The sequence below is a fragment of the Lasiodiplodia theobromae genome, assembly GCF_012971845.1.
Source record: "Lasiodiplodia theobromae strain AM2As chromosome Unknown scaffold_28, whole genome shotgun sequence".
Classification (NCBI taxonomy): domain Eukaryota; kingdom Fungi; phylum Ascomycota; class Dothideomycetes; order Botryosphaeriales; family Botryosphaeriaceae; genus Lasiodiplodia; species Lasiodiplodia theobromae.
This window is the reverse complement of record NW_023336486.1, coordinates 355,257-379,340: the sequence shown is the minus strand read 5'-3', so window position 1 is coordinate 379,340 and position 24,084 is coordinate 355,257. Positions and strand designations below refer to the sequence as shown.

At 56.9% G+C, this 24,084-nt stretch overlaps 6 protein-coding genes across 6 annotated transcripts; 3 read left to right on the top strand and 3 right to left on the bottom strand.

Annotated features, from left to right (window-relative positions):
* Window positions 1–757: 757 nt before the first annotated feature.
* Window positions 758–1,549, top strand: LTHEOB_8739 (Histidine kinase hhk13p; the record flags this gene model as incomplete). Its single annotated transcript, XM_035518249.1, has 1 exon — window positions 758–1,549. The coding sequence occupies one exon, from the start codon at window positions 758–760 to the stop codon at window positions 1,547–1,549; it is 792 nt and encodes a 263-aa protein (XP_035370044.1).
* A 2,114-nt stretch (window positions 1,550–3,663) lies between these two features.
* LTHEOB_8738 (Glyoxal oxidase) lies at window positions 3,664–6,049 on the top strand (the record flags this gene model as incomplete). The annotated part of the gene is made up of 3 exons (XM_035518248.1): window positions 3,664–3,803; window positions 3,854–4,030; window positions 4,084–6,049. The coding sequence occupies 3 exons, from the start codon at window positions 3,664–3,666 to the stop codon at window positions 6,047–6,049; spliced, it is 2,283 nt and encodes a 760-aa protein (XP_035370043.1).
* Window positions 6,050–9,830: 3,781 nt separating this feature from the next.
* On the bottom strand, window positions 9,831–11,622 carry LTHEOB_8737 (Hexose transporter hxt13; the record flags this gene model as incomplete). Its single annotated transcript, XM_035518247.1, has 2 exons — window positions 9,831–10,934; window positions 10,993–11,622. 2 exons carry the CDS (start codon window positions 11,620–11,622, stop codon window positions 9,831–9,833), a joined length of 1,734 nt encoding a protein of 577 aa, XP_035370042.1.
* Window positions 11,623–18,636: 7,014 nt separating this feature from the next.
* LTHEOB_8736 (uncharacterized protein) lies at window positions 18,637–19,385 on the bottom strand (the record flags this gene model as incomplete). Its single annotated transcript, XM_035518246.1, has 4 exons — window positions 18,637–18,870; window positions 18,939–19,067; window positions 19,127–19,286; window positions 19,339–19,385. 4 exons carry the CDS (start codon window positions 19,383–19,385, stop codon window positions 18,637–18,639), a joined length of 570 nt encoding a protein of 189 aa, XP_035370041.1.
* A 1,317-nt stretch (window positions 19,386–20,702) lies between these two features.
* LTHEOB_8735 (uncharacterized protein) lies at window positions 20,703–21,257 on the top strand (the record flags this gene model as incomplete). The annotated part of the gene is made up of 1 exon (XM_035518245.1): window positions 20,703–21,257. The coding sequence occupies one exon, from the start codon at window positions 20,703–20,705 to the stop codon at window positions 21,255–21,257; it is 555 nt and encodes a 184-aa protein (XP_035370040.1).
* A 596-nt stretch (window positions 21,258–21,853) lies between these two features.
* Window positions 21,854–23,709, bottom strand: LTHEOB_8734 (Molybdenum cofactor synthesis; the record flags this gene model as incomplete). Its single annotated transcript, XM_035518244.1, has 3 exons — window positions 21,854–21,907; window positions 22,250–22,638; window positions 23,571–23,709. The coding sequence occupies 3 exons, from the start codon at window positions 23,707–23,709 to the stop codon at window positions 21,854–21,856; spliced, it is 582 nt and encodes a 193-aa protein (XP_035370039.1).
* Window positions 23,710–24,084: the final 375 nt, after the last annotated feature.

Genomic DNA, 24,084 nt, shown 5'->3' with positions numbered 1-24,084 from the left:
TGAAATACCCATTCATTGTCCTCCTACCGATGCGTTCAGACAAAACCTCACTCCTTAAGCAAGACAAACAAAGGATCCTTCCAGAGTGAGATGGGTCATTCGGGGAGGCGGAAGAAATATCAACAACTGATGAGCTAGAGGGAAATTGCACAAAGAAGAGGAAGGAAAAAGAAGAGATTGAGTGATAATTTTTTGCATATCTGCAAGCCTCACTGGGGAATTCGAGGCTATTCATGATCACGAACCTTGGTTTTCTTAGTCGACTACTTTTGGAAGGGTTCTGTAGTGGTGGTGAGATAACTATGCAGCTCGTGGGTCAATGCTTGTCAAGTAGTGAGCTTTTGGCCCCCAACCACAGATGGTCCGGTGCAAGATGGTGCAAAACAGTCCGCGACTCCACACATAAGTATTCTGACACTCTTGAGCATTAGGAGACACGGGCAGTATCTTGGATTTCCAATATAGATTATCCGCATTTTGACATGGTGCGTATTGCATCTGGCATTAGCGGCCGACCTCCATGTTCTTGGGGTCCTAATCATCCCAAGCCAATCAGCGCCTCTTCCGAGAAATCCAGCAAGGCTCCACATTCGTCATGCAGAGCCACAGCACAGCCTGTTGCAAGGCTGTCGACTGATCCACCAACCGCTATAAGCCTCACCGCCATCTCACAGCAGAACATCCTTATTACATCTATCTTCTTCTCCTCGCCTTTCCATTAACACCACCGCTTCCATCTTGACGGCCCAAAATCAGCATGAATCCACAACCCCCAACCCCACCATCAAACGTCGACATGACGCCACCATCCGGCCCCGCAGCCCTCGGCGATCCTGGCTCCTCCAACACCACCACCACTGCCGCCTCAACCACAATCGCCGCCCCGCCCAAAGAACCATCGCGGACGGACATTGCACTCAGGCCGTTCATGGCCGACCCAGCCAAAGTCGAGGCGCGAAAGTCCTTGGTGGTGCTCGTGGTCGAAGACAACAAGGTGAACCAAAAGCTGGCACGCATACTGCTCTCCAAACTGGGCTATCAGGTGCAGATTGTCGAGCACGGGAAGGCCTGCTTGGATTACCTGGAGAGGACGGCGTTGTGGCGCGGTCCAGCCCCTCAGGCCGCAGAGGGTGGAGGTGCGGTGGTGGGGGCCGGAGGTAGTACGGGAGGGGCGGCGGCGGGCCAGGGAGGAGACGGTGGGGGAAATGACGGAGAAGCGGAGGAGCTGCCGACGCCTGCCGTCATCCTTCTCGACATCTCTATGCCCATCATGGGTGGCTACGAGACAATGGGGAAGATTAAGGAGTGGGAACGTGAGGGTTGGCTGGTGCGACGCCTACCCATTGTGTTGATGGGTGCGGCCATGATCGGCGGCGAGTATTATCTCAAGGAGAAAAAAGAGGCGGACGACTTGATTCGCAAGCCCTTAAGGGCGGTGGAAGTAGCGGAGAAGGTAGATGGATGGGTGGAGAAATTTGGATATGATGGAAGAAATGGAGTAGATGTGGGGGAGTTTACAAGGATGAGGATTGGGGTCAGCTGTGAGTAGGGTGATCAGCATGGCTTTTTTCTTTTGTTATTTCATTTTTTCTCGCCTTCTTTTTTTGGCGGGTGATCATTTTAATTAGGGCTTGGATGTTCGATCTTGTGAGGGTTTCTGCATGATTCTGGAAATATAATGGGGCGGGAGGCCGTGTACGCAGTTCCGTAGGACCGGCAGGAACGACGCAATCAAGTTTAGGGCAGAATCGATAATATTGCTTCGTATCCGACGAGCAGATGGCATGTCTTGCCTACCACGAGCTCATGTCTAGGGGAAAGGAAACAATGGACCATTGAGTCAAAGAGGAATCGATGATCCTGTGCGCTGCATTAGACGCGTGGCAAAGAACCGGCCGGCGTCGCAGAAAACGCAGGCGCAGGAGGCTATAGACGTTTCCGGCCAAGGACTTGGGCTATGACGGATTAAGAGGTAGTAGGGGCTCCAGTTCAAGTGCCGAGTACCGAAGATGGCCGGGTAAAATAGGCTGTTTGAGATGTAAACAAGAAGAGGGAAGCGTGAGACGGGTTGGCGAAACAGGGGCAAAGCTTATTCCACGCAGACCTCAGGGGGACGGGAGAGGGACAAGCAGGCTGCGGGACAGAGCGGGTTCGGCCGAGATGCGCAGGCGATGACTTGCAGAGGATGTTGAAGGTGCGAAGGAAACGGGAAGCTTGAAGGCGGCAGGAAAAGCTTGGTGGCCACTAGCGCTGACGCTTTGTTGATGCTCGTATTGGGTTTTCATTCTCTGGGACGGCGGATCCTGCCGTCTGACATGGCAGCAGCAATGCGAGATGAGATGCAGGTGGTGGCGCGAGATTAATTGCTTTTGTTCTCGAGATGCAGAAGGATGTGTTTTGCTCGTGTTTCCAGCCTCCGTTTCCAGCCCGTCTCCACCGCCCGGCCTCGCTCGCCAGTCCGCATCTGTGCACACATCCGGCATCGAACATGTCTCAAACAAGCGAGAAGAGCTCGTGGCAAAGAAAGAATGCTGGCGGCGGCGGCGGAGCTTGGAGAGTGCTCTGGAGGTGAGAGCTGAAGGCGCGTGTCGGACAACCGTGGCGCGCGTGCCGTGCTGCCGTGCTGCCGCCAGCGCATGCACACAATGCGCTGTTGGCGGGCGGCATTTGGCAGGCGGCCACTAGGCCTGTTCCTGTTGACGCGCGCGAGCCAATGGCGGCGGCTTCCTCAGGCCGCAGCGGGGGCCAGCCACCACACCGGCGCTGCCGTTTCCTGCGCGCCGACTTCCGGCTTGTGCTGCCAGCGCACCCATCATCAGGCGAGCATTTCGAAGGCGAAGCTTTGCCATGACAAACGGCCACCACTGGTGCCGGACAACGCTCGCCGGGTCTTGGCCGGCCAGCAGCCGGGCCTGGGGTGCGCCGGACGATTGGCCAGCGTGAGCGTTTGGAAACGCGCCAAGCTCTGGAGCTGCCTGTCCGGGCTCGCAAAGTCCATATTTAGGCGATCGGCGCATGGAAGCGCCCTGGTCGGCGTCTAACACGGGCTAAGCTTGAAGCGAAGCTTGACTCTCTCTAACCGCCAGTCCCAGTGGCTTGCTCCATGCATATATACCGCACAACCGTGGCTCTCATGCCTGCTGTCAGCTCATCTCCTTCTTGGCCACACCGGTCATCGCTTTCTTTCTTTTTTTCGGCCGCTGCACGTCATTCGCTCTTCGTGCTGCTGCGTAGCTCGTGTCGCTGGGCGCACTCCATACTTTCACTTTGCTTCCATATTTGATCAGCTGTCTTGCCAGTCTCCTCTGAGACAGACTCATCTCCAGCCCTCAGCTTTGCTGCACTCAAGGTACGTTGGCTTGCACAGCTTCTGCCTGTAGCCGCAGATCATTCTTGGCCCTACCAGAAGGCTGCAGCTGCCCCTGCCCTAGCTGCGTCCTGCAGCGGCGAGAACGGCAGCAACACCAGCCTCCTGCCTGTCAGTCGGTGGTTGGACTCACCTTCCCGTCCGCCTACTTAAAACACTCGCCCCCCAGATCACGTCTTTTCCAACCACCATCACCCTCTTTTGCCTCTTCGTTCTACGCTACTCTTTGCTTTTCCCATAACAATCTACCTTCTATGCTCACTTCATCCGTCCTGAATAGGCTTGTCTCTTAACCAATGAAGTCTTTTCTTTCTTTTGGCCTCTTGGCCGCCGGCGCCAACGCCAACATCATCTTCAACTGGGTCCAGCCCACCTGCGACTACAATTCCGACTTCTCCACCTGCTTGCGTGGCCAGCAATGCACCGTAAACAACACGTACGCCCCGCCGCTTTCCTGCATGCTTTCTCCACTGACGCCCGTGCCAGCTGCGAAGCCTACGTGACCAGCGACAGTGACTACACCAGGTCTTTCGTGCGCAGCGTAACTAAGCCCGCTGAGAAGCGTGCTGCAGCTCCTCGCTCTGATGGCCGTTGTGGTAAAGACTTCGACGATGCCACTTGTGATGCCAACGGTGAATACGGCGGTTGCTGCTCTCAGTATGGGTAAGTGACAGACCCCACGTGGCTTACTGTCTCACTCTCTGACCGTTGCACAGCTACTGCGGTAAGACCGACGACCATTGTCTGGCTTCAAATGGTTGCCAGAATGGCTGCAAGGGCGCCTCTTCTACCACTGCTGCCGGTACAAGCCCAGCTGAAACCACAAGCGAGGCTGCACAAACAATTACTACATCGACTCAGGAGCCAGTCCTCGGCTCTCCTACTGCATCGTCCGCTTCAGGCTCTGCCAGTGCTACCGGCGAAGTAACCACGGATGGCTCGTGCGGTGCCAGCAACGGTGGAACCATCTGCGGTGACTGGCCGAAAGGCGGCTGCTGCTCCATGTATGGTTTCTGCGGCAACACCACCTCTCACTGCGGCGAGGGCTGCCAGTCTGGTCCCTGCACCAACGGCGCCTCTGAGCAAGCTCCTGGCGCCAGCCCTGCTCCTGCAGCACCAACCCCTGGTACCTTCCAAGTCGTCGGCGATTCTGGTGTTCCTGTCATGCACGCTGGCCTCCTCCCTAACGGCAAGGTCTGCTTCCTGGACAAGGTCGAGAACTACACTCAGGTCAAGCTCGCCAACGGGCAGTATGCTTACTCCGCAGAATGGGATACGGCCAAGAACAACTACGTCGCGCTCTCTTACAAGACCAATGCTTTCTGCGCTGGTGGTGCATTCCTTGCCGACGGCTCTTTCGTCTCGCTTGGTGGCAACGGTCCTCTCGATTTCATTGATCCTACCGTCACCGACGGCTTCGACGGAATTCGTTACCTCAGGCGGTCCATCTCCGACGCGAGCCTCGATGGCCAGGACTGGGAAGAACCCGGAAACAAACTGGCCAGCAAGCGTTGGTACGCCTCTGCTCAGGTTTTGGGTGATGGATCTGTCTTCGTTGCGTCCGGCAGCCTCAACGGCCTCGACCCTAGCAACCAGACCAACAACAACCCCACTTGGGAGCTGCTTGATGCCAAGGGTGTCTCCGATGGAATCAACCGCCCCATGGAGATCCTGGAGAAGAACCAGCCTTACTACATGTACCCCTTCGTACACCTGCTGCATGACGGCAGCCTCTTCGTTTTCGTGTCCAAGTCGGCCGAGCTCTTCGATGTCGCGAACAACAACACCATCAAGACATACAAGGATCTTCCTGGCGATTACCGCACCTATCCCAACACTGGCGGCTCTGTTATGCTCCCGCTTAGCTCTGCAAACAACTACACCGGTGATATTGTAATCTGCGGCGGCGGCGCCTACCAGGACATCACCTCCCCTACGGACCCCTCTTGCGGCCGTATCAGCCCCCTGTCTGCTGACGCTACCTGGGAGATGGACTCGATGCCCCAGGGTCGCGGCATGGTTGAGGGCACGCTCCTTCCTGATGGCACTGTCATCTGGCTTAATGGTTGCAACCACGGCGCTCAGGGCTTTGGCCTCGGCACGGACCCGACTTTCGACGCACTTCTCTACGACCCCGATGCAGCGTTGGGTCAGCGCTGGAGTACAGCTGGCACGACAGAAATCCCGCGTCTGTACCACTCGGTTGCGTTACTCCTGCTTGATGGCACGCTGATGGTGACTGGCTCGAATCCGGTTGAGCAGCCTGTCATCTCCGCCAACAACAACACGGCTTTCCCGTACGATACCGAGTTCCGCGTGGAGATCTACACGCCGCCGTATCTGCAGGGAGACAACGCCAAGAACAGGCCCTCGGATGTCAAGCTCTCGACCACTGCAGTCAAGGCCGACGGCACCACCACCTTTGATATCAGCTTCACCGCCGCTACCGGAGCGAAGGAGGTCAAGGTTGCCTTGTACCACGGCGGCTTCGTCACCCATTCCGTCCACATGGGCCACCGCATGGTGTTTCTCGACAACGAGGGCTGGACGGCGGGCAGCACCGACCAGAAGCTGACTGTCACGGGTCCCCCAAGCACAAATGTGGCGCCTCCGGGGCCGTACGTCGTCTACGTCGTTGTGGATGGCATTCCAGCCGTGGGACAGACGGTCATGGTTTCTTGATCGTTTTTCTTCTTCTTCAACCCTCTTCTTTTGATTGTAGCATAATTTTTGGGAGGGATTACTTTGGATTAATTAGCTAAAAGCATCGTACGCTAGGATCCAAGCATTGCCGATTATTCACCTGGCCGAGGAGCTAGAGCTGGGTTGCTTGACGAAGAGAAAAGTAATAGTCTGAAGGGACAATTAAATAGCGGTACAGAATAGCTACTAGAAGACAGCAACAACTGAATGATAATGACTCTCCTACTATATTCAGCGTCATACTTGGCACTATCTCGTTAGTGAATGATTCCAACTGCTTTCACTAGTATCGTTGACCAATTATATCTTATCTTGACAAAGTGAGTCGGATCGGAGGTGTTGACGCAGCCAACGAAAAGTGGCCTGACGGAGGACAGACTTTTAACGAAGCCGTTTTTTTTATTTCTCCAACAGTGAGGATAGAGCATCGAAATTTCATCTGGATTCAAATCTACGACACGTCTTTGCAATAACCTTGGCGTTGTTGAAAGTCTTGTCCAGATGTTTTTATTACTGTTAGAGATAGTAAGCGAACTGATCATTTAGCACGCTTCAAAGACACGTGCGTACATACAACTTCCTCTATCAACACTCCTGCTCGCCGTAAATTTTTTTAACGAGAAGGCCGCCTTTTCGGACCATTGTACAATGCAACTACGATCACATAGTGCGTGGTTCACAGCAATTATTAAGATGTCAAGAGGCCAGCGGCCACGACATTAGGCGCACGGATAACCAGCGGCGACTACGATGTCACTGACAGGGAAAATCTCCAACAGGTGAGTGAGCGAGGGCAGAAGAGATATGCGGAGATAGCTCTCATTATGTGCGGACTTGAGCGCCCTATCTCTTCTCTCATGAAGTGCGATTCTGCTTGAAGAGGAGAAATGCGAGGCCGGATGTGGAGTGAGATGTTTAGGGGTGTGGTAGGGGGGAAGAGTTGGAAGATAATTTTCGGAAGGTGGTTGGCAGACGTGGATACCTGCGTCTTTGGGCGGAGTTAGGCGGATTTTCCGACGGAGAAAGCGTTGAGGTAAGGGTTGATGCGTTGGTATTATGTGGGGATGTGGCGAGGAACTCCTTTTTTTTTTCCTTCTACTTTCGAACAACAAGGCTATGTAGGAAAATCACTTTGCTAAAAGACTGAGCACTGCAATTGATGCTACCAATGAAGATTTGGATTGTTTTCCTTGAGATTCGGAGAGGATAGAATAGAAAATCGTCTCTGTAGCTCTCGTGGTTGATCAAATGTGAACAGCTGGGAAAGGGCCAGGTCCTCGTACGATGGTGATGCTAGTGCATCCGGACGAGGATGGCGTGAGAAGAATTCATACCGAATCTTCTCCGCTAGTACCGAATAGGGAGGCTTCTGGAAAGCTTTGTGGTGGCTTGATGAGCCAGGGTGCAAGCCGCATCATGAGCTGCCATATCCTGAGCCCGGCCCTGGAAGAGAACACGCACAGACTGTATTCTCTCAGTGTCAATTATTCTCGTGCAATACACAGCTGATATTCCGTGGGGCATTTGGCAGTTGGAAAGAAGAAAGTAAGTGCTGTAGCAAAGAGACACTTGGCTTCTCCCTTATTTTTTTTTTCTTGGCTCGTCAACGAAGTGGGGACCCACACTTGTCATCAAATACTTTTTGTCATCCTCAAAGCATGAATGCCTAGGGTACCACTAGAAAGAAGAGGCAAGCCTTGTCAGGAAGACGCATCGGCTCTCTCTTTCTGATGCCTGGGTGGTACACGAAGTTGTGCTCGAAGACGCGTGGATAGCAGATCTTGGAAGATAGTTGAGAAAACTGAAGGGACATGAAAGCAAGGCCGGCGGCAAAACGACAATGTCGACCGGCTCTCGTTCCACGCTGGCGGGATAGTAAAGACCGGTTCTTCTGCGGCGCTAGTGTGTGGCTAATTGCTTCGCCTACCTTTTCCAGTATGCAGTAGAAAAAAACTGCATGAGGCGAACAGTAGGACGCGTCTGCAATCATTGGATCGGCACACTATAATGTGCGGCATATTGTTCGGCTTCTATGCGTGCTTGACAAGAAGCAACGTGTTAGCGGTCTGCATTTTTCTCCCTGCTGTTCATCAACCCCGGGACACCATTTTTGTGGGAACGGTGCGGCGCGGCGCGGACCATATGCGCCGACGATGAGAGTTGCAGATGAGAAAGGGGTATGTGTGGTGATAGGACAACACATCGAGAGGGGCCTAGTCAGGGAGCGCCAAGCACGGAGTGGGCCAACGAGATCTTCTCATGAGAGATATCAACCCATCATCATAATGGGTGCCCAACCGGTGTGGGTAGGGTGGATGTGCGCTGAACGAAAAAGCCGCGCGCCCTGCGCTGGTTTCAGCAAATGCCGATGTGTTGCGGATGTGGAGATGTAAAGACAAAGTAGCGGAGAAAAGAAAGCGAGAGAAATGCGATGATCTCGGAGGGGCGTTGTGGTGGGTGGGGGAGAAGAAACGTGTGTGTGGAGGCGCGCAGGAGGAGGCTCCGCTTTGGAGCTGTGGCGGGGCAGTCGGTGATGATGAGACGCGCTCCGACGCTTGGAAAGGACGGCGACGAGAGCGGCGATGATGATGATGGGCTCTCGCTCGCTCACGCGACGCTCGAGCACTGACGTCATCGCTTATGCCATCCAGTTCCTGGCTGAGACATCACGACACTTCCTTATCGGGCAACTCCAGCGGCCAGAACGCCGAACCCCCTTCATTGATGAGGGAAGCTCATTGCGAAGGGGCGCCCGACGAGAGCGAAAGCATCACATAGAGACAGGTGACGCAATGAATTCGTCTAGACTTCGTATGATTCCTCTCGTTATTGATGAGCGGATAATCGCTTCCAAACACTCCGTCGCACCGAGACAGCCCGCTCCCTCGCCATCGTTTGGTTGACATGACGTCTTGCCCCTGAACACATGTCCCAGCGCAGCGCATTCGGAACTTTTTTCTCTTTTTCAGTTTTCACGTCTCCTTGTTTCGCCGAGTCGGTAGCGTAAGGGAAAAAGATACCTCCACCACCAAAGCGCCGAGAAGGTCCTTGCGGAGGCCGTGTAAATCACCGAAAAGGGAGCGAGCGGAGACCAGCGCGCGGGTTTCCCCGTTCTGTGGGAGGATCTGTGTGATAACGAGAATCTCCGCTTGATGTGCCCCGTGCCCCACAAACAAACGCCTACCACACATCTTGTAACGATAGTCCAGAAAATAAGCGACTGCAACTCAATTGCTGATGAGGCATTTCGTCACTGGGGTCCGGTGTCTCGGTAATTGGGACAATCCGCAACACGTCGCTTGGCTGATCGTCCAAATGTTCAGATTTTGCTGGTCTCGGCCGAATTGGGGCGTCGGAGAAATGTTGAACGTGCGCGCACCGTGGAACAGCTGCCCTCCCTTCATCCCTCGCAACATCTCGTCACTGCTCTCCCTTGATCACAGGCAAATAGGCAAATGATGTTGTATGTGTAGCGTCGAAGGACAGTGGGTATTCGCATTAAGACTAAAAATAACTCTCTTCCCCTTCTCCTTGGGTATTCTAGATTGTCTAGACGTATCTTTCAGAGAAAATAAACCGTTTTCCCTCCCTTCACACCCGGATTCACTCTTCCATCCGATTCCAATGTTTGGAACTTTCCTCATCGTTAGAGATAGTGGTAGTAGATATTGTTACAAGCGGAAAAATCATCAACCTCGCACCTATTACACCGCTGCTGTATGCAAGTAAAAAATTTCAATCTCAAGAAAAAACGTCAACTTCATGCCTGAGCCTCACCATTCTCGTGGTGAATGCTCTGGCCACGGACACCGCCGAGACCGGACTCCTGGTCCTTGACGATGGTCCTGCCGCCGGGGCCGAGGTGGAGAGAGTCGGTGTTGGGAGCACCATCGGCGTTGAGGCTGCTGCCGTCCCAGCTGGCCGAAGTGATGGGGTTGACGTGCAGCACGTACATGGTGTCGATCTCCTCGAGCGAGCGGCCCTTGGTCTCGATCATGAAGAAGTAGACGATCCAGAAGAGGGCGAAGCAAGAGCAACCAAAGACGAGACCGTAGAAGTAGTTAATGTCGTTGGTGATGAAGGTCGAGAAGAACGAGATCAGGAAGTTGAACAGCCAGTTGGAGGCGGTAGCAAGGGCGATGGCCGTGGCACGGTAGCGGGCGGGGTACAGCTCACCAACGACGGCCCAGACCAGAGGACCCCAGGTGATGGCGAAGGCGACGATGAACAAGCAGGTGAAGACAATCATGATCTGGCCGGCTTGCGAGTCGTTGGTGCCGTCGGCGTTGGGCAGCATGTAGTGACCAATGAAGGCGTAGATGAAGAGACACATGAACATCCAGGCAGCGCCGACCATCAGACACTTACGGCGACCGCAGTGCTCGACAACCCACAGCGCGATGAAGGTAGCGCCAACGTTGACCGAGCCCAGAATGATCGACGTGACGTAAGAGTTGGACAGACCAGTGGCCTCGAAGATGGTGGTACCGTAGTAGAAGAAGTAGTTGGCGCCCGTGAGTTGCTGGCCAGCCTGGAGGACCATGCCGAGAATGGTGCGGTAGAGCATGCGGGGGCCAGTGAAGACCTCGTACCAGTGGTGGTCGCCGCCAGCCTTCTCAGCCTGCTGCTTCTCCTCGATGTCCTGGATGTCCTTGTTGATCTCATCGTCGTCGGGGGCGCAGTTGTTCAGGCGAGCCATGATGTTGCGGGCCTCATCCACGCGACCCATGCGGTAGAGCCAGCGAGGGGACTCGGGCATGAACAGGATCGAGGAGCCCAGAAGGATGGCCCAGAGGGCGGAGAGACCGTTGGGAATGCGCCATTGAGCACTGTTGCTGTATGCGTCCTCGGTACCGTAGGTAACCTGTTCACAATGGGTTAGCGAATGCGGGAACGGTAAGGCGGAGCGGGCCGGGGCTTACCATGTAGGCGGTCCAGATACCAAGGGTGATGAACAGCTGGTAGGAGGCGACGACGGCAGCACGGATGCTCTTGGGGACGGACTCGGACTGGTACATGGGAACGCAGGTGGAGAGCGAACCAATACCGAGACCGGCGACCAATCTGCCGACGGCGAACTGGGCCCAGACGTCCTTGGAGGTGATTTCGATGATGACACCGACGATGTAGAAGAAAGCCCAGAACGAGATGGAGAACTTGCGGCCCATCTTGTCGGCAAGAGGGGCAGAGCACAGGCAGCCAAGCAGGGTACCAATGCAGAGGAGACCGACAATGGTACCGGAGCGAGCAGGGCTGAACTTTCCGTGGTCGGCGAAGCGGTCCTTGAAATCGGTCATGGCCATGATACCAGAGATTTGACCAGATTCGTAGCCGAACATGAAACCACCCATCGAGGCAATGGCACCCACGATCCAAGCGATGGCAGGGGCCTTTCTTGCGGCGATGGCAGGCCTCGTCTGAAAGTTGCCGGCGGTGGGCAGCTCAGTCTTGGAGCCATTGCGAGGGGAATCGGTGGGAGTGGTCTCGGCAGGCGAGCCCTTCTCGTGGACAGCATCCGCTGCCGGATCTGACTTCTTGTTGAAGAGGCCCATTTTGGGTAGAGGTGGCCCGTGTGTGAGTGTGGTTGGCAGGCACGGGAGTGCAATGTATGTATTGATTGTGTGAAGTGTGTAGAACAAGTGAAGATAAAAGGCAGCTCTACGGTTGGGGTCGAGGATTTATATGCCCGGGGCTGGAGAAAGCCGGGCAGTGGGTTAATCGGGGTTAACCATGGGGCAAAGGGATAGACAGCGGAGGATGATTCCGGCCGGGGCCCACGCCGTCACGGGGCGTGCAGACATCTCCAGATGGGAGGTCGGGTCTGCCTGGTGGGGGATGCTACTCAGTGCGGCCGGGTCGAGGCGCGGAGGTTGTACGGCCTGTCAGTCGCGGGTCTGGCGACAGGGCAGGTCGGTGGTGCGTGAGCCGGCCAAATTGGCACAGGGGCCCCACCCGCTCCCGAGAATCCGCCTGCGCACGCCGAACGTCTGCCCACCTCGCACCCAACACCACCGTGACCGCCCTCACCACTGCCGACCCCGGCTCCGCATCCAGAAAAACCTCCACGGAGCTCGGATGCTGCGCTGCGATGCTGCACGCGCTCGCGACACGCCTGTCCGCGTGCGCCCCCATCGTGAGCACACGCGAGATGGTGTTGCGGCCACGCACGCCCATTGAGCTGCCTCGCTAGTGTCGACGCATGCAGGTCCGCCTTTCCGTGCTGGGACGAAGATGCGGCAGGGAAGAGCGCTCGTCCAAGGTCGATGGTCGCTGGGGCGGCGAGCGTGCGTGGCCAATTGCAACCGGCGCTGGCGCGGAAAAGCGGTATTTCCGTAGGGCTGAGACGGAAGCTACGCAGAGCGATCCACCATCGATCCACTGCTCCCTGGCCGCGCCGCGACTTGTTGGCGCGCCGGCGTCTCTGCTGCTCGCAGAAATTTTTCTCGAAGCCAGATCTGCGCCAGGCAGCCTCGCCATCAGCGTGAAACGGCGAGCCGCGACAGCGAAATTTCGTGTCTGACGTCAACGCGGCCGGCAATAATGAAGAACCTGCGGCTGGCGGACGGCCCGGCAAGCGGCCAGTTAGAGCCGCCCCGAAGATCTACCTCGCACGAGGAGCGACGGTCTGGCGGCTCCGTCGCGAGCGCTCTGCGCACACCGACACGCTGGAGCTAGGCTGCATCGTGGCCATCGCAATCTGCAAGTTGCACTCGCTAGCCGGTCAGTACCAATGCAGCGCCGTGCCTCGCCGCCTTGCCGCATCGACGCCACCGCGGCTGCCGCCAAGTTCGCCAGCGCCAGTCGGTGGTGATCCTCGCGCGGGTGGCTGCTGACGGCTGGGCTTGGCGCGCGCGGTGGCGCCGGTGCCCCCTGACGAAAAAAGTCTTCGGTAGCCTGAATCGCCTGCCGAGCCGCGTCGAACGACATTGCGAAAATAGGAATAGGTGGCTGCCACGAACGATTCCGGAACGTCGAGCGGCAAGGAACACGGCAGCCAACCTTTGCGCCTCTCGTTTGTTAGCCTCGTTTGCGGTTTTGTTGATTGTTGATGTTCGTGGTGCGTGCCTGCGCTCGGCGCCGCTGCCGATGCCCGCTGCCGTTTCTTCGCCGCGCTCGTACGAAACGCCGTGCGGCTCTGCCCGCCTGTCACCAGATCACGGCACCGCAGACCCTGAGAGCGCCAGATTCACGCCACCCGTCGGATTCTTCAGCAGCGCCTGGGCTGCCGTCAGAGGCGTTCGGTCGCTCGAAACGGGCGTTCCGACCGCACCGCCGGCGGGTGCCGAGCCAGACTGCGCTTGCTGCTGATGAAGCCTCCGACCTCACGGTGGTGCGCCTTGCCCAGTTGCAAGGCCCGGAGGAGATTCCCGTTCTAAAGCCGTGCGCATGCATGATGCGAGCCAGGACCATGCATCCGGGCCGAAGTGCTCACGTAAAGGTGGGTTTCGCGACATCAATATGCAACTTCGGAGCTGAAGGACCGCCGACAGCGCCAGTCCGAGTCCACGTTGCGCCTGCTACCGGGTCCACTCCCAACGCTCCTCTTCGGTCAGCTCCACTTGGTGCCCTCCACCACGGAGCCCGATGGTGGGAGAGTGGGCAGATTGCCCCCAGCGGAGAGGAAGAAAGGGGGGGAGATGAGGAGCCTCCGGACGGAGATGCTGCACTCCATGTCTCTCCAGGCTCCCACACTCTCCGCAACGCTTGCTCCAGGTCTCTCCAGCTTCCCCCAGTAGCGTTATCAGCGTGCCCCAGACTCAACCACGAGGTCGGTATCGCGTTGTGACGGTCGCGTGTCCCCGCGTGAGATTCTGTCCCGCCTGTGAAATCGCTGTTCCCGCGCGGTCTGCGCCGCCCAGCCTGTTCCCTCGCTCAATTCGCTCGTCGAAACGCCCGCTCTGCCGTCGCGCCGATGCTCGGACGCAAGTGGTGAGCGCCCGAAGTTGAGGCGTCGGAGATGAAGCGCGATGCGGAGAAGGTCGAGTGCCCGGTGGAATTTGCCATTACGCGCGTGAGCTAGAAAATGAGGCTATGAGTAATGCCGTGCCCATGGGGTGTGCGCTATTTCTCCGTCGCGTGCGAGCTGTGCGGGTGAGGTGAGGCGAGCGAGAGGTGGCCTTCGCGCCAGCATGGAGAGCGTTGATCGCAAACTAGATCGGCTCCAGACTCCACGCCCACGCTGAGGGGCCCCTCGAAAGACAACGCGCTTAGATCTAGATGGATGTCTTGCATTTGGCCTGTGTGCATCTCAGCATCGCAGCGAGCCATCATGGAAGGAGCCAGGCGCCGGAGATTGCGGATATAAGAGACGGAAGGGTGGAGTGAAGGTAGAATCGGCGCGACCGCCAATGCAAAGATACAGCGCGAGTAAACAGAAGGAGCAAGACATGAGCTGGAAGAGAGACATGCAGACTCATAGCGTTGGCGGTGTTGTGCTTATCTTACCGTCGTTGGCGTTGCACGGCGGCCATCCCGATCTGGAGACCACCACATGCGCTGCCGGCCTGGCATTGTTTGCTTGTGCGTATATCATCTCAGCGCAATCGCGTCGAAAAAAGTGGTTGTGTCGGACGACAATAATCGACCGGAGAATCCTCAGCGTGCTCCTTCAGTCGGCGAAAATGGGCATCGGTCCTTCTCGGCATCGTGGCGGGCGGCGGGAGCGAAAGCGTCGCAGCGGCAGACATTACAGGCTGGGGTGCGTCTGCCACTGCGCGCTGTACGAGTGCGGGCACCTGGGACATCGTTTCGAGCGTTGTGCGGAGCACCCCGACTGCTCGCACATGTACGACGATCCATGGCACTTTCCTCCCGCACCGGGGAATTTAACGACCGGGGTGTGCGAAGATTGCCGAGAGCAGGGAAAGCGGTGTGTCGGGCGCGACGTTCGGACATCGACGGCCTGAGGCAGGGAACGGCGGCATGCGGCAGTCTTATGGGCGTGCTGCGGTGAGGAATTGGTGGTGTGACGGGGCGGGCGAAAAATTGGCTGGCATGCGGTGCCCCGTGGAGAGAGGTTAGTTTTGTATGGAGTTCGTGTGGAGAATCGGGGCTGGGGTCTGGGGCGGATCTCCCTTTTAACCCGCTTGGCGACCGAGCCCCTTCGCAACACTCTACACCGATGGCTGACTCGCCCACAAAAAATAAAAGCGCCACACCGGGAATGACTTCAGCCTGAAAAAAGGGTCTCCTGGAGAAAGCCGCGCCCCGGACCCCAGATCCATCCAATCTAGCTACCAATCCAGTTGAACGTCCGTCCGTGTGACCTCCAGCATTCTCCACATCCACCACGGCAACCCGCACGCCGACCGCTCACGGCCTCCCGCGCCCGGTTCCTGCACACCATCCCATCGCTCTCCCAGCCCGATCTGCCCGACGCCAGGACGCTGGCTCGCGCGCGGCTGCTTCCGTCCCAACGGTGCCTGCACAAGTCATTGTCCTCGATCGTGCGCCCATCTCCCGCCCAAACTGTACCCACATGCTGCTTGATCCAACCTCATCGTGGAAAATCGATTCCGCCGAGCTCCACACGCACACCGGCTGCAAAATCCTTCAGTGTTCTCCTCGCTCTCACTTCTCGTCCTGCAGCGCACTTGCACACCCATCGCGACTTGCCGTTCCTCCGTCCGTACTACCTCGGGCCACGCTGCGCCGAAGGCTTTCTCGCCCCCGAGTCTGACTGGGCGCGCCGACGCACACGCGCCCTCGACGCCCCTTTACGGTCAAATGCCCTGACGCCTCCTTCCTCTGCGCCGCATCCTTCCGCGTCTCTGTGAGGAAATACTCCCGTTGTCCCGACTTCTAAGCCCCGAAACTTTGTTTTGACTTCACTCTCTCGCCCCTTTGCAAGCGGTGTGGAGGGGCAAAACCCGGAGATAAAGGAGCCGCGTCGTGTCCGGGGAAGTGCAAACCACCGAGATTCTTCTCTCTAGACATACGCGCGCTCTTCGCTTTGAGAAAACAAGTAGGAATCGTGCATCTGTACATCACATCCCGATAGGAAGCAATGATTCGCCAAATACATTACTGCATCTCTTCCAATCGCTGACCTCCGCCGCCCACAGCCTCGATTTCGTCCAATAACGTCGCAAAACCCCTGCTGTGACTTCCCTTCTCGGCCGCCTGACACCTTTTCGAAGAAGAAAAAGCATGATTGATCAGGCGGACTCCCCATTGCCTTAAGTCAGCCGAGAGGAAGATGAGAGCATCGGCTCCCCATACTTCGTTTCTCCGGCAGAGCACAACGCATCTCCCCGGCGCCACGGATCCAACGGGACCTGCCTTGGTCATGAAATTTCTGCAGAATCTGACCCAACGGGAGAAGCCGCGTAGGAAAAGCTGTCCCACCCACCGTCGTCACCACCAAGGTCGTGCGGATGCGCGGAAACAGACCGGCATAACGTTATCGCTGTTGCCTGCTCCTGTTGGGGTGGACCCGGCATATTTTGCCAAGTGCTGAGGCTCTCGAGGAGATCATCCCACTAGTGCCAGATGAGGGACACGGGTATACGGAAGCTGTGTTCGTAGCGGAGAACCGTTCCAGCCGTGCCTGGGGCTAACGCAATGCTCCAAACCTAATATGCTTGGCTCCTTTCTTTTAACCTCAACTCCTAATTCTTTCGCAATATCCGAGAGCTCACTTCTAGCCATCTCGCATGTAATGAAGCGTTCCAAATAGCTGAACGACTAAGCGATGAACCATAGCCCCATCGACAGCAATGAGCAACAACATCATCCCCTCCCCGCCGTCAGCCACAGCCTCGCAGGCTCATCCCGGCCCCGGACCCGAGTTCTCGCGTATGGCAGCACAGCACAAAGCTGTTGTGTAAGGAGACAAGCAAGAGAGAAAAACGTTGTACCTCATCACCCACAGTACGCGTATGTACATACGTACACTACACGCATGCAACACACGACACGCATAGTGCATGCATGTGCCAAGCTTCCTTCTTACCTTCTTCCCGCTGCCGCCAAGTGCGTAAGCATCTCATGACTCGTAAGTCCCTTCCTTCTTCGTCATGGCTTACCCTGCACGTCACCAGCCCTGTGGCGGCCTGGAGCCGAGCGGCTTGACGGTTGATAGGTTGGTGGAACATGACCCTACGGGCTTCGGCTCCGCGCAGTACGTACATACACATCATGTCCATTGTGCGGCAGGTATAGGAGAATGAGACGAGCATAGTGCCGGCGGGTCGATATTAATTCGATGCGACACGAAGCGATGCAGGAGATCGATCGGATGAGATTATGACGGAAACAAAGTGAGGGAGAGCAAATGTCTGAGATCGGTAGACATTTGATTTTCGCCACACGTTCAAGTTTCTATCGATTCTTTCTCGCCAAGCAATGTTCGGAGGTAGTTGTGTCAATTCTACACGGCACGGCGACTCAAAAAAGAAAATAATGAACGGGTGGCGGCGCCGCCGAGCCACTCCACGCACTTGAAGAAAATGAAGACGGAATAGAAGTGGAAGGAATCGAAGGAGCCGCGCGTAAGCAGCGCCACGCCTACGCTTGTGGGAATACGAGGTCAAGTTTGGTTCGCTTCGTGTGGCTTGAAGGGTAAACGGAGCTCGTGGGGACTTGTCGAAGAAGCGTACATCCCTTGCGCAACTCAAGATGCATGACTTATACTCGTCGTACGAAGAAAAAACAACGAAAATGGCCTTAAACATTTGCCCTACTAGATGCAGTACGGATCAAACCATTTTCGTCATCCTACTTGATGCAAAGAAAATAAAAAAGGAAAAAGAACGATCACGCGATCGAGTGCCTCTCACCACGGTGCGGAAGGAAGCAAGGAAGGATTGAAGGAATGAAGTGCTGTCGTCCACTACGATCAGCGGTGATTTGCGGGAGCTACTGCAGTAAAGTGGTTAGTGGTGTCGATCGAAGGAGAACAGGCGAGAGTGTGGGGTAGCTAGTTGCGAGCTTAACCCACACGACCCCCATTCCTCGTCCCCGCGGATCAACACACGTGGTAGGAAAAAGTTATTTTTAAGCACAACTAACCTCTAGCTCTTCGATCCGCCTGTAGAAGTCTATGTGATATCCCGCTCTCGCGTTTGCGGCACCAAGCGCCTCTTGCACCGCCTTGCTTGGGGAAAGGGGGATTGATCTGCTCGTTGAAGGAGCGAGTCGGATCACGGCCATAGAGGATTCATGAGATGTAGACCTTGCTTCGAGGAAGCAAAGAGCAATTGTATTTTCCAGGCAAACTCGTCAAGCATAGTACCTCGAGAACTGAAACAATCTGTCGACGTCCCCTGATAAATGAGTGTGATGGAAGATGCCAACGCTGAAGAAAGAAAAGGTCGTAGCTGGCCATAAGAATAGTCAAGCTGTGGGGAAAAGAAGAAGAAGACGACTCCAGCGCTGGCCAAGGGAGCGAAGATTTGCACAGTGTTCCCCCTAGCTCGCACAGACTACCCCCATTACCCCGAGCCATCTATGCAACACTCCTGCGATTACCTCCTTGCTGCTTTTGCTTCGCTCATCGCTCCTTCCAGTGGCGGGCTACCGGACTCAGCTGCTGGTAGCGGCCGATTTCACACTGGATGACATCCTTAGTAGCCGCCGTAGCCCTTCGTCTTGGTGTAGCACTCGGACTTGGTGTTGACGGTAGAGGTGGTGAAGGGCTTGTACTCCGTGGTCACGCACACGCTTGCAGAGTACGTGGTGGTCGTGCCGACAACGGGCTGGGTGGTGGGGCAAGGCTTGTTGGAGGTGCCGGTTGCGATGATGGTGCTGGTAAACGGAACAGTCTTAACCTTGTTGGAGGTGTAGACAGTCGTGTAGACCTGTCGAGTTTTCAGGTTAGGGGTGGCCACTCGAAGGGAGACTTTGGAGAAATTTGGGGTTGGCCTACCGAAGTGATGACCGTACTCTTCGTCTCAGTGCAAGGAACGGCCTCGGTGATAGGCTTCTCCCCGACAGACACGGTAGTGTAGGTGTAAGGAACCGGCTTGGTCACAGTGATGACCGTGGAGCCAGTCGTCTGTATTGTTCTTAGTCAATGTCTGGGAGGGATCTGGGCAGCTAATCAAGTATACGTACAGTGATGGGGACAGGAACGTTCTTCGTCGTACTGTGGACGTAGGCAGACGAAGTCGTGATGAAGGCAGTCTCGTACTTGGTGGTGCAGGTGCTCTCCGCCGGAGGAGGAGGATAGTCGGTGTTCTTGCCACCACCGCCGGGCAGAGCAGCGACCATGGTGCTGGCAGGTGGTCAGTGGTAAGCCGTTTTGGATGATAAATGGATGGTCTTACCTGGAGGCGAAGAGAGCAAGGAGAGCGACCTTCATGGTGGAGAACATTGTGAAGTGATGGGAGTGAAGAGCGAAGTGTAGCGATGGCTTAGGGTTGCAATGAGTGCTGTTGAGCGAAGGAGGAGCTTGTTGATGCTGCTGGAGAAGTGCTCTCTACGTGGACAAACGTCTGCTTTATAGACATCACGGACTGATGGCAAACAAGGAATGTCAGTCTAGCTGTGAGCTCCCGTGCCGCAGACGAGACATGGCTTGGCTCGTGGTCATGGTCGTCAGAACTGTAATCGGGTCTCCGCACATTCTCGTGGAGGACGTGGGCGCCGCTCATGCATGCAGCGCAGAAACAGCATGTATTGTCGACAAGGCATAAGGCAGACTCTGAATCCCTGTCCTCCAAGAGTAGGCCCCCGGCAGGAGAAGTTTTCGTAAGAGAAACCGGCCCTGTCAGCTCGAATTACTCAAAAGGGGAGCCAAGAACAGGGAAGCAATAGCACGAAGCTTTCTGGCAAGATTCTCGGAATAGCAGCGCAGTAGGCTGAAAGGGTCGGCACGGGCTGAACATGCACGTCATAGCATCTCGGCTGTTGCTCAAAGTAATAAATCGATGCAGGCAAAACAGGCATGTGTAGAGAAGCAGATGCGGGGCATGCACTGGTGCTGACTTGCCTTCCGCTATGGGCGGAGGATTGGGTGGTTCCATGGTAGTCATGGTAAGGCTGTGGAGGCAGGTGCCCGAGGTGACGGCGACACGGCGTCAGGAACCCGTGCTCGTGGGACAGCAGCCAGCGCGCGGTGGTTCGTCGGGCGCTTTTCTGGCTCGTGTCTGTGACGAATCGGGGCGGGACAATACGACGGGCGGGCCAGTGGGGTCGGGCTGGCGAAGTGTGGCCCCGTGGCCGGAGCCGTTCGTTCGTACCTGCAAGCCGTGATGGAGCGGGTGCGGAGAGAGGCGGGAGTGCAGGGTTCACAGCTCCGCGGGGGCTGCGACGTGATTGGCTGGCGCCGCCTGACTAAGGCGCCTGATCGACGCGGGCAAGCTCTGGCCCTCTGGCAACTTTCTGCGACCGCATCTCTCTTCTCGTCCGATTCTGGCCCCCGCTGACCGCACCCAGCCACTAGTCCGGGGCCTGCTCACTCAATTGCCCTGCTAGAAGCCCTCTTCCCCAGATCGAGCCCGCTTCAGCTCCCGCCAGCTGCAGGCACAGCCCGACCGCCCGCCCGAAGAGGCACCACCAGCACCTCGTCAGCCCCAGCTCCCAGCTCGACGCTGCAGCTCACGCCCGTGCCCGAGCACATTTTCGGCCACGTCGGTCCTGCTGTCACACGCGCTGCCTATTTCCCGACCTCAGGCCATCCCCCTCAGACATGGCCGCTCACGCAGAAGAGCCGCAGCAGCAGCCGCAGCCCCCCGAGTCGTCCCAGTCTGCCTTCCACGACGCCTTTACCACCCGCCGATCACTCCGGCAGCTTGGGCTGTTCGTTGCAGGCGCCACATTCTTCACCGGCGCCCAGCTGCTCACCCGACGCGCTCTCGCCCGCCGCTACAAGCTACCGAAACCCCCGTTCTACCATCCCAGCAACGTCCCTTACCAGACCGGGAGTGGAGCCATGGACGCACTGGAAGCATTCAACCTGGCCACCGTCAATGTTGTTAGCGCAGCCATCATGCTGACCGGGGGCGCCATGTGGGCCACCGACATCAGCACGCTGGAGGACTTGAGAGGCAAGGTCAAGCACAGGGTCGGATCTGGCGATGCCAAGAAGTCGGACGAGGAAATCGAGGAGTGGATTGCTGAGGTGCTAGCCCGCAAAGACATGAAGGAGGCCGTAAAGGCCGCCACCGGCATACAGCTGGAGCAGATCATTGCTGACGCCAAAACAAAAGAGGACGGACGGAGTAGCGAAGGCCCCGCAAGGTAACCGAGCTCTTGTCCAGAGTACATGCTGTGTGGCCCACGAGACCAACGGGAACATGCATCGTTGCTACCTCTGGACCCTGTCTGTCTCAGTGATATCCGATGAGGCTGGCAGGCAGCTGCTCGTGCCGACATCTTCGTTGCACCATCATGACCTCACTCGAGCTTCCACTCAAGAATCGATGTCTGTAATGGGCCGTGGATCAGCGGTGATGATCGTTCTTGATCGATACTTCTCCACTCAATGTAGTATTACCACGAGCGCAGGCGGCGGCCCCGCGGCTGACGCCACGTGAAGCCGTTTCTGAAAATCAACTGGCGGACGCTTGCATAAGTCAAAAAAACCAACATATCCCAGCCTCGCTCAGCTCTCGGGATGCCGGAGTAGTCTCATACTTGATAACCTGCTCAAATGGACGAAACTCGGCCAGACGTAGGTCTTGGGAGAAGAGGCGTCGGATTCGACGGTCGAGGCGTTTCGTTCCACAGCGATGCTGTAGCCTCACTGAAACGGTGCACACAGGGCAAGAATAGAAAACGCACCACCAAAGTTGTGCCGCGTAGAGCAACATGATTTGTGTCTTCCGACGAGCCGCCGCACTAACTAATGTACGGCTCCTTCTTCAACTTCGATGATCCCTGGCCAAGACCGACCTAAAACTTAAGCCAACAACATGCCGTGCCAACGAACTCTGCCGCTAAGCCTGCCTATTTCAGCCTTCTGCGCAGCTATGACTGCGGCATACAGCGGCGGCGCTCTACGAGTCACGCTCTGCATTACCCAACCACGTCACTGTTCTATCATTTTCGGTCCCTCATTCACCTCCGTCGTCCCCTAAAAATACTCATCATTCCCGCCCATAGATCTCCCCACATCTCGCTCCTCTTCTCCACTCTTTCCTAAATCCCGCCCCCACTCGCCCGTCTCCTAAAGCTTCAACAGTCACTACTTTTACTACCTTCCTCCTTGGGAAGCGCTTGCCCCACACTTCCTACCTTGCCGTCCCCATCTCCAGATCCTTCACCCCGGCCACCGGCCTCAACCCTCACCCCACTCTGACCATCCCTGTTGGCCCTCCAGACGGCGCCTTCATCGCCCACGAACTCCTCGAGCTTCCAGATCTCGGCGCGCTCCTTGGTCAGCTCGAGCGCCTCCTCGCCGCCGCGCCAGGCGGCCTGCCGGTGCGGGCTCGACACGGCGATCAGCACGCTCTCCTCGCCGACGGGCACGGGCCCTAGTCGGTGCACGATGGCGATGGCCGTGAGGGCGTGCTTCTGGCGGACGTCGCGGGCGAGCGCGAGGAGCGTGGAGAGGGCGAGGGGTGCGTAGGACTGGTAGGAGAGGCGGGCGACGGGTTTGGAGTCGAAGGTTGAGCGGGTCGTGCCTGTTTTTGATTTTGTCTCCTGTAAGTGATGGTGCGTTGGAGTTGGTGGGTAATTCGATGCTTAGTGTGTGTTTTGGTCTTGTAGCGAGCTATGTCACGGTACTGGGAGTTTGCAGGTCTCAGGGTGGACGAGGGACGGGGAATTAGAAAGCGATGTGGAACTGATTTGGTATGGGATAGAGACAGGAGCGCTGTGAATGCTTGGAGCTGGTATGGGACCGGGAGAAGTGGAGATTGGACTGCGGGCCTGGACAGCCTCCAACATGTGATGAACGCTTGGTGGTTGGCAAGATGCCATACATGCATGCCTCAGCTGTACTATCCTCACGGCGCTGGGCCCGAGTGGGGCGTAGACAGACTATTGCATGGTAAGAGCCATGCGTGCCTTCAGCTGTACTGCCTTTACGCCCAGATTGGTGCTTGCCCCGAGTGTGGTTCCAGGGCTCAAGTTCGGACAGCAGGACGGGACTTGGAGCGTATTGGCTGATAGCGAATGCTGACGTCTTGCTGACACGAAGCTGGACAGCACTGGACAGCATAAACAGCACAGAGTCCAATCCATCCAGCGTTCGAGACAGGAGGACCTCTGTCTGGCGTCGGACCATTGCTCAGAATTGCCTTTTTCGGCCACAGGTCATCCAACGACGGGATGAGCCACGGCCTGTCCCACGGCGGATTCCAAAGTTTGGTTGGCGGACTCGGGAGCGCGCAAAGTATGTGGCCCTCCCTTTTGCAAGTTGTGATAGCATGCCAGCCAACGGACCAATATTACGGGTAGAAAGAGGTATTTGCGCAACGACTGGGATGGCAAGGACCAGGTGAGGTGGTGGAAATTGAAGCATTGAGTGAAAAACGGGAAGCGAGGAATGGGATATTGAGGGTGGGGAAATTTTTCTGGGTGGTGGCAACAGTGGGAATTAACAGCGGCTTACCGGCAAACAGGACGACGGCGCCGGCGTCGGGGCTCTTGACGCGAGCCATGACGGACGAGACATCCAGGTGGTCCTCGGTGAGTTGCACATACACGCCCTCGTCTTGCCGGTGCATTGCGTCGGCGCCCATTTCGGCCATAGTGTTTTGCAGCCTTGCGACCCGGGTCAAAGCGCGACGGGAGGAGGGTTGAGACAGGGACGCGGCGGTGGGAAGGGTCCAAGACAGAGCGACCGATTTGGCGGATGAAGATATGCGATGGTGTTGGAGCAAATGCCGTTCAACTAGGCGGCGGGGATCGAGCTCTAGGCCGCCGGTCGTGGGGCTCGGCCGGCCGCTTGGTCGGCAGGGCCGACGCCTCCGTCAGACGCTCACGCTCGCTCACCACCATCTCAGACACGGCTATCGGCGACTGCATCACGTCGACATGTCGCCGACACGTCGAGAGCCATGGCCTCGGCGGCGCCGCTCGAACATGGCGCCCCCAGGAATGCTCCGCACCGCCCCTCTGCGGCG